The sequence below is a fragment of the Cavia porcellus genome, unplaced genomic scaffold, assembly GCF_034190915.1.
Source record: "Cavia porcellus strain 051 isolate PalLab524CR breed Dunkin Hartley unplaced genomic scaffold, mCavPor4.1 scaffold_8, whole genome shotgun sequence".
Classification (NCBI taxonomy): Eukaryota; Metazoa; Chordata; class Mammalia; order Rodentia; family Caviidae; genus Cavia; species Cavia porcellus.
The window spans coordinates 10,218,992-10,235,454 of NW_026947491.1; the positions used below are offsets into that span (position 1 = coordinate 10,218,992).

Genomic DNA, 16,463 nt, shown 5'->3' on the forward strand with positions numbered 1-16,463 from the left:
GTATCTAGCAATTCCCTGACTATTCAGCTTTTTGCATTTTGATAACTATTTCAATGTTGAAAACTGATGTAGCATTATGTCTCAGATATGGTTTATGTTCCATTCATGAGGGATTCAACAAATTTCAAGATGTGGCCAAACTAGTTTTGAGGATACAAGAAATGTAGGCATAGCCATGGCCCACAAGGACATAGAAAACATGACTGGGTTTATTAATTATTATGCTGAACATGTATGGCTAACTGTTTTGTGAGAACACAAAGTTTAAATTCCTCTTGATGATGACCAAACTTATGTACCAGTTGCAGTGCAGGAGAAATGCAAAACCACAGATACTTGGAGTGCAATGGTGTACAAATGGGTGATGTACTATGTTCGATTTATATGCTATTCCCCTCTCCTGTCAGCTCTGACACTCAGCCTCTCAGGGTCATGACTTGCTAAGATTACTTTTTCTCAGCAGTCAGCATGTAAAGCTCACTTCCTGTTTTAGTTATGGTCCTTGCAAGTATAATGTCACATTGGAAATCATGGTTGATGTATATTCTAGTTTTTCTGTCATATTGTTCTAACCAATGGCGAACGTTGTGTGTGTTGATAGTAAAACAGAAAATTTAAATTTATTGCATCAAATTCATTGTATTGGTACATTTTAGATACCCATAAGGATCCCCTTCATTAGAGGGAGATTCTGCCTCTATATGATACTTCTTGATTCTTTTTTCTCCAATCTCTTCTCCCTTAAAGGTCTCCCCTTACCCTGTTTATTTACAAAAGCTTTTTTTCTATTTTGTTCTCTCTGTTGTTTTTTTCTTTTCCTTTTCCTTTACTTCTTCTCCCTCTTACCCTCCCACCCTGTTCCCATTCCTATTGGAATATTTTCCAGTGTCTTTGTACAGTTTTGTTCTCATTTACACTTTTCAGTTTCTCTCACTAGAAAAACAGTACGATGTTGAAATGTGTGTGTTAGATTCATTTTATTTAAGAAATGGAGTCTTTCCCCCCTTTCTTTCCATTGGCTTTGCCCCTTCTTTAGTTCCCCTCTCCTTTAAACAATTTTGCCCTGCTTCACAATACCTTTTTCACTATTTGCTCTTTATTTACACATTTGATATCTAATAACAATGAAATAAAATTCACAGTCCTAAAGACTTAACAATCGATAGTCCTGGAAATTAAAGGTAAATCGGGATAATACTATTAAGTTAAAACAGAAGAATGAGAGATGATGGTGCGAATGAAAGTCAGCTGAGTGAGTGGCCAGCACAGATGCTATGGAGCACAGTAAGGCTGAGGCATTATTGTACTGTGGGGCAGAGAAACACAGGAGACTGCTTCTGAGGAATGGATTTGTACAATCGATATCTGCGTAGTATCGTTGTATCCTAATAAATCAAACTTTATATTTAGATTCCCACTTGAGTTTGCATCAGACTAATAAGACTTTTGAGAGATCATAGAATTTGAAGTTTGTTGATATATGTCCCCTTGCAACACCCTCAGTGATGCAGATTCTATCCCTCTTCCTGGAATCTAGTGAGTCAACCACAATGGGTAAATACTGATGAGTATTGGAGCTGTGTTTCTGTTGGGCAGTCGTACTCACCTTGTTGCATGATTCATGCCAACCAGAAAACAGCATAAGGGAAGTAATAAAGTAGCAGAGTTAATTCAACTTGTAGCACCTGTGCGTGGTTTTCTACTATAGTAATTATGCTTTTTCAGAAATCTTTTGGTGGTAGAATCTGCTCTGTGTTGTACACCTCCAATGCAGCTGCCAACCAAACAGTGTCTATCCACAAGGCAGTCATGGTCTTTGTCTTACCAAAGCATGGTAAAAATTATGAAGAAGATCAGAAGGAAGACTAATTTTATTTAGGCGAGTGTTTAGCATACATTTGAGAGAGAGTGTCAATAGACTTAGAGCTTCTGGGTGGAAAGAAAGACTAGGGAGAGATCTACAGATTGCTACTCAGATGCAACTTCTTTCTTTTAGTGCTAATTGCTCTGAATTCACAAGAATTATGTGTTTGTCACTATGTGCAGGACATATCCCCAAAGATGCTTCCAAAACCACATATTAATGATTTCTTACAATTTCTTTCAGTTTGTATGGATTGATTCTCACTGGATCAGTGGAAATCACTGAGAATTTACTGGGCAGCTTCTCCTTAGACATGTCCCCAACTTTCACACAAAATGGTTGTGTACAGAGTACTGATATTTAAAAGAAATACATGAAAATGTTGCCAGGTGTTGTGCATATCCTTTGAGTTCAAGCTATTTGAAAACTTGAGGCAGAGGGATCGTTCATGTCCAGAAATTGAAGGGCACCATGGATAGCGGAGCACAATCTCACCTTTTAAAATAACAATATTAGGAACACACCATTTGTGCGCTCTGCCGTGGTGGACATCTCGAGAGCACCTACATGTATGCAACGGTGTACCAATGGATGATGTGCTTTGTTCAGTTTATATGCTGTTCCCTTCTCCTGTCAGCTTTGATAGTCAGCCCCTCAGGATCATGACATCCCAAGATCACTGTTTTGCAGCAGTTCACATGTACAGATTGGAATATGCTCACTTCCTATTTTAGTTATGATCTTTGGCAGTATGGTGGCACATTGGAAATCATGTTTGACCTGTGTTCTAATTTTTCTGTCATATTGTTCTCACCAGTCGGAAAGGAGCTGAAACCTGAGGTAATCATTTCCCAAGCATAGCATGAAGATTCGGCTGTGTCCTAAGTCTTCATGAATGTATGCTTGGTTTTCTCATATTGCTGTCTAAAGTTTATTTTCCCTTTTTCCTCTTTAGAATCACCTGACACACATCTTCCCTTGAAGGTAAGGACTGTATATTTGTATTTTGAACGAACTGCCTATTTTAGGAGGTATGCAGTGTGTAGTAATCACTTTACTTTAAATCCCATTCAGCCTGCTGTGGAAACAAAAGATTCTGATGGGAAGAAAGCAGTAAGAGTGAAGGATGCACTGCCACCTCAACCAGGTACATGTCACAATACAGATTCCTCTGTAATGAAGTACAGTACCCTAAATTGTTTGATATGCCTGCAGTCATCTCCATTTTGTCTCCAAATGTTGGCAAGGCTTTGCCATAAATACTGCCGGTGTAATTATTGGTGTGCATATTTGCAAATAAGGTGCTAATAAGCTCAAGAGAAAATAATATTTAATGAATTGTTTACGTATGTTTTAATATCCAATGTTTTCAGCTTGGATCCTTATACTTCACAGGGATCCACAAAACTTACTATAAAATTCCACGATCTTTGCAAAGTGTGTGGGTGCTTCCCAGAGAGCTGGCTCCTCTGGGCATCCCAGAGTCCCGGTTACTCAGGCGATAGTGGCAAGTGGCTCACTGATACCCATGATTTAGTTCACTACCGCTAGCAAATATGCTTACAGTGATTCTGATGTTTGTCTAGAGTAAAGCTCTCCTTAGTAATATGCCCACTGTGTGTCCACTTTATTTCATCTCAGCCTTGGTATATTCATGATTGCAAGCAGATAGATTTTCTCGAAAGCAGACTGTGTGAGTGTGTATATATGGTGTCTCATACGTTTGATTATTAAGTGTGCAGACGTAATCATTCTTAGTGACTGTTTGATACAATTCTTCACAACAAAGATTCTCAAACTTTAGCTGGAATTCCTTTTAGAGTCGTAAAAGATCTTACATAATCTACAGAGGTTTCTTATTAAAGTATGTTGAATCTATTGACACTCTAGTAGAGACTAAATCTGAAAGATGGAGAATAGTGGGGCGGGAGATTTAACTCAGCAACAGAAGTGTCGGCCTGGCTAATGCAGCTCATGAGTTTGATCCCCAGTACTAAAACAAAGAAACAAACAACAAGAACAAAAAGCTGTAAGATACCAGCATGCAGTCACATATGCCAATATCCATTAGAGCTGTGATTCGTGAATCATTGGAACTATGACAGATGAGACGTTACATTTCTGAAAACTTCAGTCTGCTAGGCCCCATCAAGATAGGGAATGAGTGTGGAATTGCACTTAACCTTTGGAATTATTTGTCCTCTTAGAACCTTGAGCTTCAGGGATTCTAATTCACTGTTAAACCACCATTTCAACAATAAGTATTGTCCATGAACGCCAAATGACAAAGAGCTTCTTCACAGCGAACTGCTATTTAAACTCTCTATCTCCTGTTTTCTTTCAGTTGTCTTTAATTTTATAAGTGTGACAATTTTGTTTATAAAGAAAAACGGCATTGTGTCATTGTGCTTTCCTTTCTTGTCTCCAGCCATTCGCTGGGACTAATGTGTGTCTTGGTTGGAGACAGTGAGCCTTCTAGGGCTTTCAGTGATAGCAAAGAGCCCACTGTGGAGCATGTGCCAAAGGTTCACTACGAGTGACCTGGACTAAACTAGTTCGTACATGGGCACAATAAGGTCCCGGAGAGCCGGCACTTTTCTTATGAATTTGTGATGTTATCAAAATTTATAAAGTGAATTCTATCTAACAGCAATGGCACATGGAAGTATGTATGTCATTGTAGTTTTCAGAATTTAAAGTAATATATTGATTAACATCCATGTCTTTGAGTCTTGGAAACAATATTGTGTGTGTTTATAGTACAATAGACAATTTTCATTTTTGTTTTTCCATTTGATTATACTGGTGCATTTTAGATATCCATAAGGATAACATTCATTAGAGTAAGCTTCTACTGTATAAGATATTTCTTGATTGCTTTATCCCCAGTCCCTCCCTCTCCCTTCAAGTGATCACCTTAACCTGCTTATTTACAAAAGCCTTGTCTCTATTTTCTCCTGTCCGTTGTTTTGGGGGAGTGCGGGCACCAGGGATTGAACTCATGGCCTTACATTTGCAGAGCAGGCACTTTTGCTGTTGAGCTAAATCCCCAGCACTGTCTGTTCTTTTCCTTTTTCTTTATTTCCTCTCCCTCTCACGCAGCACCCTGTTCCCCTTCCTATTTGAATATTTTCCAGTATCCTTGCACAGTTTAGTGCTGATTTACAATTTTGAGTTTCTCCCTCTAGAAAAACAATATGATATTGATATGTGTATGTCTGATTCATTTCTTTTAAGAAATGGATCCTTTTTCTCTTTCTTTCCATTGCCCCCCCCTTCCCTAGTTCCACTGTCCTCGAAACAGCTTCTCCCTAATTCACACTCTGTTTTATGCAATTTGCTCATTATTTACACATTTGACATCTCATAGCAGTGAAATGAAATTTGTTTCCCTAAAGAATTAAATCAACTGTCCTAGAAATTAATGTATGTAAAAGAGATTGCTGGGTAAATCATAATACTTCAAGTAAGTGAAAACAGAAGAATGAGAAATGGTGGTGATAATGAAACTCCGCTGAGTGAGTGGCAAGCACAGAAGCTGTGTAGCACAGTAAGCCTGAGGCATTATTGTACTGTGGAGCAGAGAAACACGGGAGACTGCTTCTGAGGAATGGGTTTGTACATTAGTTATGGTTGTAGTACTATTACATTCCAAAATATCAAACTTTCTATTTTGATTCAGATTGGTGTTTGGCCTCCTGTTATGAGACTGCTGAGAAATCAGAGAATTTGAAATCTGATGATAAACAATCACTTGCAACATTACTAGAATCTGGTGAGTCCACATTAATGGGGATAGTTAGGCTTTTTGCTCAGCACCTGTGCACGATAGGCTGCTTGCTCCAGAGCTGTGGAGATGTGCATGTGCAGAGGCCATTAGAGCCTAGGGGTTGAATGAGGGGTTGCTTGGCTTTCACTGAAAGGCAGTGAGAGGTCCAGGGTCCCTGAGGTGCTTGCACTCTCTATAGACTGTGCCCAGAAGAACTTGTCCAGTGGGGACCCGGGACCATCGAGGCCTGTGGGCCTTCTGAAAAACTGCAAGGTTGCATTGCAAAGCATCTTTGGTGAGCCAATGCCCAAGATTCACAAGGCTGCCCGTAAGGGCAACAAGGACCGGGTGCAGTTTCTCATCACAGCAGGCCATGTCCATGACAGAGACAGAGAACGCAGGTAATGGGGCTGCATGACCAGGGGCGGCGAGTGGGGCTGGGATGATGCAGGAGAGCGAGGGTCTCAGGCTCAGGAGGGAGGAGTGGGTGAGGAGGGTGCAGGGGGATTCCCAACACCCAGGGAAGCAAAGCTGGCCAGAGGGTCGATCCTCAGGCAGTGCTCATAAGCTGCAACATAAAAACAAACCTCCCACTGGTTTATAATGGACTTGTACTTCCTGTTGTAGGCCACTTCATTGACTACTGAAAAGCTATTTAACATTGGTATGATGTGTGTGTAGTGTTTTGTTCTTAGTATCACATTAAGAGAATTGTACATATTATAAAAAAGGGAACTGTGGCATGTTTCTTGTAATCTACAAATTTAGGGCTGAAACTTAAGCTTCTAAAAACCTAGTGTCCATTTACTATCAGTGTCCATCTGTGCATGTATGTTCTGTACTAAGGACCTTTATAAGGAAACTGAATTGGGAAGGCAGCTCTATGTTCTTGGCTAGAAAGTTCCATTAGTCCCCAAATGTGAGCTTTTTGTGTATCTGCTTATGCAACGAAAAAAATGTGCAACACTTGAGTTTCCCTTTGTTGTTTTGCCATTGGGGTCACTAAGAAAATATAGTGAAGACCCACCTTCGTAGATATCAAGGTAAGTTATTTTCACAAATTAATTATTTTCTAACAGCCCAAAAGATAGACAAATGAATGTAACTTAATAGAAAATCTGGATACATTCAAATATCTGTCAGAATTTAGAAGTTGATCCTCACATATTTTAGTTGAAAAACTGGAATGATACATGAATGAAATGTAAACCATTTCAAAAAATGTAGATTTTATGTCACAAAAGTTTCCAGTGGCATAGAAATAAAAATTTTAGATCATACAAAATGAGAAAATTAGCAAAAGCAAACACATTTGCATATTCCTAGAAGTGACCGTCACAATGAGCATTCGTTTTTTTGTGTTGGGGGTTGCTGCTAGGTCCTGGTGCATGTGAAACACACTACCACTCAGCCATCCCCTTCCTGACCTGCATTATGAAGATTAACTCTCAAAAGAAAAATTAAATGTTCCTTTATATTAGGAAAACATTGACCAAATGAAATACAACATATTTGTAAGACATTTACAACAATGACCTGGGATATAGGTCAGTGGCACTGTGCCTGTCTGAAAAGTGTGAAGTCCTGAGTCAGATTTCTAGTACCAAAAACTAAACTAAACTAAAATAAAATAGAGACAGATATATCATAAACCATATATCAGATGAAATATACATCATAGATACATCAGATGAAAACTGTATCTTTATCTTTCAAGGTGATTGTTTGAAAATCATCAAAAAATTGAATACTAATTTACTTTAAAGGTAGATAGCACACACTGTGAGCGTCAAATCCTACTGTACCACTGAGCTATATCAAACTCTAAATTAGGTGGTTGGTTTGACAAATGACCTGTAAACATAAAAAGAAATGTTTAGTGTTCCTGATAAGGAGAATTTAATTTTACAATGGAGTGAAATATTTTTCAGCTACAGAGTTTGTGAGGATGAAGAGCAGTTTATCCTGCTGCTTAAAATTGGAGATGGCTTATGACTTTTTCAAATAGGAAATTTGATTCAAGTACTGTACCACAGTTTAGGAAAGCGTATGTCCACTCATCAGTTCCTTTCTAGAATACCTTCAGAACATACAGACACGTTAAATGTGCTTTTCTTCATTGTTGCTTAACATAGTGATGGATCCACAGAAAGATTGTATCAGTTGCAGTGCATTGCAGGATGGAGTGATATATAATCACTGAAATTGGCATCACATGAATGTATTTTTAACAGGGAAAGATGCACTTTGATATATCCACTGAGACGAGAGTCAGTTTACTTTTGCCTACACACAAATAGGCTGCAGTCTTGTGTTAGTCAGAAAATGTATACAAGTTGTGGCAAAATTTGTTATTTTTAGGCATTTGAACGAGAGGTGAAATTTTCTGTTCTTTTTTATTATCTAGAAAGTCATTCTACTCATAATATTTAAGAGTTTCTCATTAATTTTTTCACTCTAACAGAGTTTCATTGGCACCAGAAACAATGTTGAATATTCTGTATTTTTACATTTTTGTGCCTTTCATTTTGTACTATCTCATGATTAGTAATGGCAATAATGGTTCTGTGTGCCCTTCTTTCCTTTCTCTCATCCTTGATTTCTACAATAAATAAATATAAAATTCTAGTGAAAGTTGTCTATTAATAAAATAATTCTTGGGAAAAACACAAACATTAGTTAAGCACAGATAGTTTTCATTTTTTCTGTGTGTGTATTGGTATTTCTGACAACTTTTTGCTTCTTCAAAAATAAAGATATAAAGAAATTATCTGTACTTAGAGATTTTACTATGAATCATGTGATGATGCCATATGAAGAAAACTTTTTAAAGCCACTGCAGGATACTGAAGCCTTTTGCCCAGGAAGCAGCTTCATTGCTGCTCAGACTAACTCAGCAGATTCATGCCTAGTATCGCATGTTAGCCCCTTTTTATTCAATTTTTGTCTTTTCATCACCCTTATATGGGCACATGCAAGGATTTTCCAGTCTGGTCGGTATACCTTAACATTTTACAGGCTGGTTTTTGTTACAGAGTCACATCAGTAGCATACACAGTGTTTGATCCTACGCAGTAAAAAGCCCCCATACTCCAAAGGTCAGGAGGGGACCTTCCACACTACCAGGTATAGTTACACAAGAGCTTTTGTCTTCTGAGCTTTGTGTGCCTTTCCAATGACAGAGGTGTTAAAATATGAGAAAAAGTGTCTGGAGGCTTATTGAAATAATCCTAACCCCACAAAGAATGTCCATCTTAATTATTTTATTTTACTTAATTGAAATATTGTCTTTGTTAAGTAGTAATAGTAGACATTATAGTATCTGACAATTATTGAGCTGTTATTTGTTCTACAAGTTGTTCTAAATATTTTGTGTGGATTCTTATTTAACCATCTCAGTGGTGTCTTCTGAGAGAACTGAGAACTTCAGTTCTCATTTAGTAGGTGAGAATCCCGAGGCACAGAAGGGCCAAAGGATGGCTAGAAAGTAAGAACTTAGGGTAGAAATTAAATTCCAATTGAGCTGAATCTGAGGCCTGTTCTTACTAATTCCAGTGGGTTGCACTAGGCTGGGAGGTAGCGCAGTGCAGGGACCTTGTTTAGTTATGTGCAAGACAGCAGCTTCCATCCCCCACACTAAGCGTTACCCACTTGCACTTCCATTCACAGGTGAGCAGTAAGAGCTGTGAAGCATTCTATGTTTTCAAAGACAATTAAATACTTCTTGTTAAAGATATTTAATTTTCATAATAATTCCATAAATAATTTTGCATTTTGAAATGGAGCGCTGTAATTTCCTAATAATCTTCTTGACTGTCCCAGGACTGCTCTGCATTATGCCAGTGCCTATGGCCATCCAGAAGTGGTGACTCTCTTGGTAAAGAGCAAGTGTGATATTAATGCCTGTGACAGTGACTATGACACCGCTCTGATTAAGGTAAATAGCAGCCAACAATTTCAGCATGGGAGGGATTGTATTTAAATGCTGAAAATCAAAGTCAGTCAGTGTAATTTGAATATAACTCCTTGGCCAGGCATGTGGAAAGTGTGTTTGGAGTTTCTTGAGCTGATGGTGTCTCCTTTATTACAATACCCACAGGCTGTAAAATGCTACGAGGAAGGCTGTGCTAGTATTCTCTTGGAGCATGGTGCAAATCTAAATATTGCCAATGCCAAGGGCGACACTGCTCTGCATCTTTCGGTATTTCATCCAAGGTCTTCACTAACAGCAAAACTGCTTTCGCATGGTGCCGATGCTGAGGCAAAAAACAAGGTATAGAGCACTGAATTTTCTTTCCAAAGTTTCTGAAATACTTTCCTGTTCACAGTGACATATTGGTTGGTCAGTTTTCCACATGTAGAAACTCAAGTGTTTCATGAATACACTGTTTGAAATAACTTAATAGTTAATGTTTTCACTTTCAATGTTGATAGTTTTAATGAAATGCTAGAGGATGTGAGTTTCTTTTATGCACTTACAGTATTTGTGAACACACTGAATTTTAAAATGTAAAATTTTTGTTTCAAAAGGTTTCTTTCTTTCTTTTTTGCAGTAGTGTAAAACAGCACAAGATAGCAAAATTAACCTCAGAATTTGGTTTTATTTTAAAACTTAAGCAGAGCAATAGTGTTTTTTTATTTAAAAGAAACAACAGGAAAATGGTAGAAATAGCACATAATTTCAAAAATAATTAACAGTAAGAAATCACTAGTTGATAAATCACATACTGTTCTTTTAGATATAGTTCAAGTTACAAAAGTAAAGCACACAAAGTGGCTGGTCAAACAGCAATACTGCAAACTGTTCTTTTCAGCTCTCCAAGAAAAATTTACTAATAGGGTTATCAAATCTACTGTCACACATACGTGCAGTTGTAGCCTTTAGATCAGTTTTTTGTCCTCTCTTTTTCACAACAGCAATTACACATTTTGTGTTTGACTACTCCTACATTTCTTATTACATTTCACACTAGAGACACACTGTGATATTTATAAATATGATTATTTATTTATTTCATTAGTGAGAAGAGCCTCAAATTGTCTCCATTTGTCTATGAAAGCCTCAACAGCAACCTTTTTATAGCTGAGTAATATTCTATTGTATAAAAATATCACATCTTTTTCATCCACTCTGCAGTTCATGGGCATCTTGGTTTTTTTCAAGTTTTAGCTATTACAAATTGTGCTGCTATGAACATGGCTGCACATATCTCACAGGTATATGACATTTTCCATTTTTCTAGGAAAATACCAATGAGGGAACTCACTGGACCGAATGGAACTTCCAATCCTAGTCTTCTGCAAATTTTCCATACTGATTTCCATAGTGCCTGTGTCAGTCTACCCTGCCAGCAATCGTGGAGCATTGTTCCTCCCGCGCCCCCCCCCCAGCCTCGCCAGCATTTGTTATCAGTTGATTTCTTGATTGCAGCTATTCTTTTCGGAGTGAGAATCTCGATGATGTTTAAATTTGCATTTCTCGAATGACCAATGATGGTGAACATTTCTTTCACCGTCATTGTAATTATTTGCCATTTGTATATCTTCATCTGAGAAATGTGTGTTCATCTCAGATGTTCATTTTTGGAGAGGGTCTCTGAATTTGGGCTTGATGTTTTTCAATACTTTACACGTTCTGGATATAAGTCCTTTGTCTGAGGAGTTGTTGGCTAAAATTGTTTCCCATTCTGTGGGTTTTCTTTTCACTCTGTTAGTGATTTCTCTTGAAGTGCAGAAACTTTTGAATAATATGAGATCCCAGGTGTTGATTCTTTGACGTGTTTCCCATGCAGTTTACATTTTGTTCATGAAATCTCTGCCTACCTCTGTCTCCAAGTCTTCTGCCTACCTGGTCTTCCAGTAGATTTAAGGTTTCTGTATTAATGTTTAGGTCTTTGGTTCATTTAGACTTATAGTTTTGTGCTTGGTGATAGGCATGGGTCTATGTTCAGTCTTCAGCATGCAGAGAGCCAGTTTTTCCAGCCCCATTTATTAAAGAGTGAACATGGTTAGCCCCATTGTCAAATATCAGGTGGTTGATTGTTTTTGTAATTGTGCTTGCATCTTCTAATCTGTTCCATTGTTCCCCAGGTGTATTTCTTTGCCAATACCCTGCTCATTTTATCATTGTGCCTTTGTAATAGAGTTTCAGGTCAGGAATTGAGATGCTTCCTCCCTTACCTTGGTTTCTCAGAATTGCCTTTGCTATTCTAGGTTTCTTCTGTTTCCAAATGAATTTCAGGAGTGTCTTCTCTAGCTCTGTGAGGCACGTTAATGGTATTCTGATTGCAATTGCATGAAATCTGTAGAACAGTTTTGGGAGTATGGCCATTTTCACAATATTGAGTCTTCCTAGCCAAGAACAAGGAATACTCTTCCATTTTGTAATATCCTCTTCAATCTCCCTCTGTAGTGTAGCATAATTTTCAGCAAATAGGTCTTTTACATTCTTAGTTAGCTTGGTTCCTAAGTATTTCATTATTTTAGATGCTATTGTGAAAGGTGATATTTCCACAAATTCTCTCTCGGTGAGTTTTTTTTTGGTTGAGTACAGGAATGCTATTTGTTTTTGAGTTTTGACTTTGGATCCAGTTACACTACTCAATTTTTTTATTATTTCTAACAGTCTTCTAATGGAAATTTTTGGGTCTTCTACATAGAGTATCATGTCACTTGTAAATAGTGATAATTTAACTTCTTCCTTTCCTATATTTATTCATTTTATTTCTCTCTCTTGTGTGATTACCCTGGCTGGTGTTTCCAGAACGTATTTGAATAGGAATGGTGAAAGTGGACATCCTTGTCTTGTTTCTGATTTTAAAGTAAAAGCTTTCAGCTTTTGTCCATTTAGTATAATGTTGGCTATTGATTTGTCATAGATTGGCTTCATAAGATTGAGGTAGACACCATGTGTTCTGAGTATCTGAAAGGTTTTTATCATGAACATGTGTTGGGCTTTATCAAAAGCTTTTTGTGCATCTGTGAAGACGACCATGCGGTTTTTGTTTTTGGCTCTGTTGATGGATTGTATTACATTTATTGATTTGCATATGTTAAAGTATTCCTGCCTTCCTGGAGTGAACCCCACTTGGTCATTATGTATAATCTCTTGATTCTTTGCTGCATTCTATTCTTGCCAGTATTTTATTGGGAATCTTTGCATGACTGTTGATTAGTGAGATTGGCCTATAGTTCTCCTTTTTGGTTGGGTCTTTCTCTGGTTTTGGTATGAGAGTTATACTTGCCTCCAGGAATGATTTAGGGAGGATTGCTTCCTTTTCATTTTCATTGAAGTGTTTAAGCAGTTTAAGGAGAAGTTCTCTAAATTTTTTGTAGAATTTAGCCATGAATCCACAGGATGTGGGCTTTTCTTTGTTGGTAAGTTTTTAATTATAATTTTAATTGCAATAGTTGATACCGGATTATTTAAATTTGCTGTATCTTCTTGGTTGAGCTTTGATAGTTCATATGGTTCTGGAAATCTGTCCATTTCCTCTGTATTTCCCACGCTATGTGAGTAGAGATTTTCAAAGTAGGTATTCATGATGTTTTGAATTTGCATGGGATCTGTAGTAATTTCCCCCTTTTTGGTCTTTATTGCCTGAATTTAGGCTTTTTCTTAATAAGGTTAGCTAGAAGCTTGTCAATTTTGTTTAGTCTCTCAAAAAACCAGTTTTTTGTTCCATTAATTCTTTGTACTGTTTTTTAAATTTCCATTGCATTGATTTCTGCTCTAATCTTTACAGTTTCCTCTCTTGTATGAGCTTTGGGTTTAACTTACTCTTCTTTTTCTAGAAGCTTGTGATGAAGCATTAGGTTGTTTATTTGTTGTCGTTCTTTTTTTTTGATATAACAATTTATTGATATATATTTCCTTCTTAAGTCTGCTTTCATTGCGTCCCATAGATTACAGTATGTTGTGTCTGCATTTCATTGATTTGTAGCTATTGCTTTATTTCTTCTTTATCTGTGGCCCACTGGTTCTTCAAAGGGTTGTGATTTAATTTCCATGTAATTATACAGGTTTCACAATTATTCTGCCATTAATTTCTAATTTCAGTGTGGTCAGATGTGTTTCTTGTATACAGCATACTGTGGGATCATGTTTCTTGATCCATTCTTTCAACCTATTTCTTTTGATATGTGAATTGAGACCGTTTACATTTATGCATATCAGTGGTATGTACTGGCTTGACTTTGCCATGTTGTGTTCCAGTTCTTTGATTTCTGCTTGTCCTACCAGGTGGTTTTTTTTCTGTTGTAGAACAACAGTATTTTAGAATAAGTGGAAATGTTGTTGCTGTTGACAGTTCATAAAAATGATCCATTTTTGGTGACTTGACTTAAATGGGAAAAATGACAAGGAAAAATGATTAGAAATAATGCAAGCCAATAGTGTTTGGTTGTTGATTAGTTGCTACTGAAGGAATATAGTTTCTGGTTCATGTGCATAGATAAGATGCTCTTCAATTTTAGGAATAAAATTTGTTTTTTTCTACTTATTACTGGAAATTGAACACAGACCCTTCACACAGAGCTGTGTCTCCTGTTCAACTGTGCTATGTTTTATTTTTGGTAGGATATGAAGTTGTCTTATTTGAGATTGAACATGTGATATGCCTGCCTCATATTCCCATAGTGCAGTGATTACTGGCTGTACCTAGCTTGAGAATAAAAACTCTTTATTCTGTTTTTTTTTATTTTTCTTTTTACATGCTTTTTTCAATAGTGGCACTCAAACTCTGAATCTTGCACCTACCAGCCAGGCACTGTGCGATGCTGAACTACATTTCCATCCTCTTAAAAATTCTTAGTAGAAAAGAAAACCATATAATTGTTTTTTTTAAATTTTATTTAAAAGGAAAAAGAGAAAAACCAAAACAAAACAAAGCAGTTTAAGAGTACAAGTAATAAAGAACTACAAAAAAAAAAAAAAAACACTAAGAAATCACCAGTTAATAGATTACACATTATCATCCTAGAGATAGTTGCTCAAGTCAGAGTATCAAAGCATACAAAGTGAACATTCAAACAGAGGGACTGCACACAGTTGTGTTCAATGATCCAACCAAAAACATTAATATGGTCAGCTATTTAACACCCCTAAACACACTTGCAGTTATATCCTGTAGAGCACTTTTTTTCCCTCTCTTTTTTACAACAAAATTATATATTTTGGGTTTTATTACTCCTTAGTTCTTATTACTGTTTTTTTGGGAAGAGAATAAAGTCAAATATGGGAAAACAAAGCTGTCAGTCAAAACCAAGGATAGACACAGTACATGATGTAATAACAGAGTACAAGGTTATCAACAATGGTTACCATAATGCCTCTTGCTTCCTTAAAAAGAATTGTCTATCTCATTAGGTATTATAAAGTTGAACAAAACAGTAGAGAACAAGACCAATAAAACCTAAACATTGTAAACATTACAGCACTTCCAAAGGAGATAATAGTCAAACCAGAATGGGCATCTTAGTGAATCTTATTGCCTTCAAAGTAGTTGTCTATACTCTTGATACTATCATACAGAATGGATGATAAGCAAAACTCTGTGACTTAAACGTGGCTCTTAGCTCTATGCAGTTTTCCTGCATCAATTGAACTCACAAGGAGGTTTCAGAACCCTGCTCCAAATTTGAAGTTGAAGATGCTCAGAGAGAAGGGACTGTCCTGTCTTCAGAGCCTGTGTGACCATGCAAGTGCCCTTTTACAGACCCACCTCTGTGTTTCCCTGTGCACACTACTGATTGTGCCTCTGTGAGAGTTTGCAGCTCTTAAAAGATGGTATATTTTAATAAAGATTCTGGAATTTCAGAATATCTTTTATTCATTTATAAGAATGTAATCTAAGTGCTGGGGTTTTATCTCAGCAGCATAAGCGCCTGCCTTGCAAGTGTGTGCTCATGAGGTTGATCCCTGGTACTGATAAAAAAGGAAAAAGACAAAAAAAAAAAGTAAAATGTCATCTAGATTTAAGAATAAATATTTAGAAATGGAATGGAATTTAGAAATTGTTTAAAATTGTTCCCATATGCTATAAATAATCATGTTCCTATCAGAATGCCTGTAGACATTAATAATTATAATCACAACTGAATAATTTATGCTTGTTACCAAGAATTTTGTATCTTTCATTTCAGCCTTGCCCCTTAAAAATATGTGTCTTACTGAGTTTCATTGTGATACAATTTTCATATTTAGTGGTATGAAAATTTTCATATTATGCAGTATTAGAATTTGTTCATTATGAGAAAATCCATCCTGAGCAGTGTTATAATTTATTTATTATGTTAAAATCCAAATTGAGCAGTATTAGAATCTTTATTGATAAACCATATTTTACATTTGATTTGTATAACATTGGTAATTGAAATGGAACCAGAATAAAACTTATTAAAAGCAATAGTTATGCATGGGGATCCCAGGATTGCTGTTATATATGAGAAGTGAAGTTTTGTACTCATCTTTCTAACAGCTGAGATAATATTTTCATCTAATAATAGGACATAAAGAGCCATAACTGGTTTAATAAGAAGTGATCCAAGTTCACTTGGGGCTGATCTCACAATTGAGTGACCATGTAATGGGGGTACTCCTTAAAAGCTGGAATGGTTAAGAATTGTAGTTGGATCCTGTCACCAGGTGGAGAATTCAGCAAGTTTCCTGCCTAACTGCTTTGCATGGTACCGAAACTGTTAATTCCCTGAAACTGTTAATTCCTCAGGTGTTGATATTTGGCAGAAGACAAGTAGTGTTGAATATGAGTAAAGCAAAGGTAAAGAGATTTTAATACTGAGGAAATAATGCAGTTTTATAATTTCTCAAAC

The 16,463-nt window shown here is 36.7% G+C and overlaps 1 protein-coding gene across 1 annotated transcript in view; it reads left to right on the top strand.

Annotated features, from left to right (window-relative positions):
• The window catches only part of LOC134477229 (putative ankyrin repeat domain-containing protein 30B-like), a 45,200-nt gene that overhangs the window by 10,874 nt on the left and 17,863 nt on the right, over positions 1–16,463 (top strand). Inside the window, exons 6-11 of the mRNA XM_063254335.1 lie at positions 2,820–2,848; positions 2,939–3,011; positions 5,547–5,639; positions 5,833–6,034; positions 9,456–9,570; positions 9,733–9,906. Coding sequence (XP_063110405.1) covers positions 2,820–2,848; positions 2,939–3,011; positions 5,547–5,639; positions 5,833–6,034; positions 9,456–9,570; positions 9,733–9,906 — 686 coding nt within the window. The remainder of the gene's footprint in view (positions 1–2,819; positions 2,849–2,938; positions 3,012–5,546; positions 5,640–5,832; positions 6,035–9,455; positions 9,571–9,732; positions 9,907–16,463) is intronic.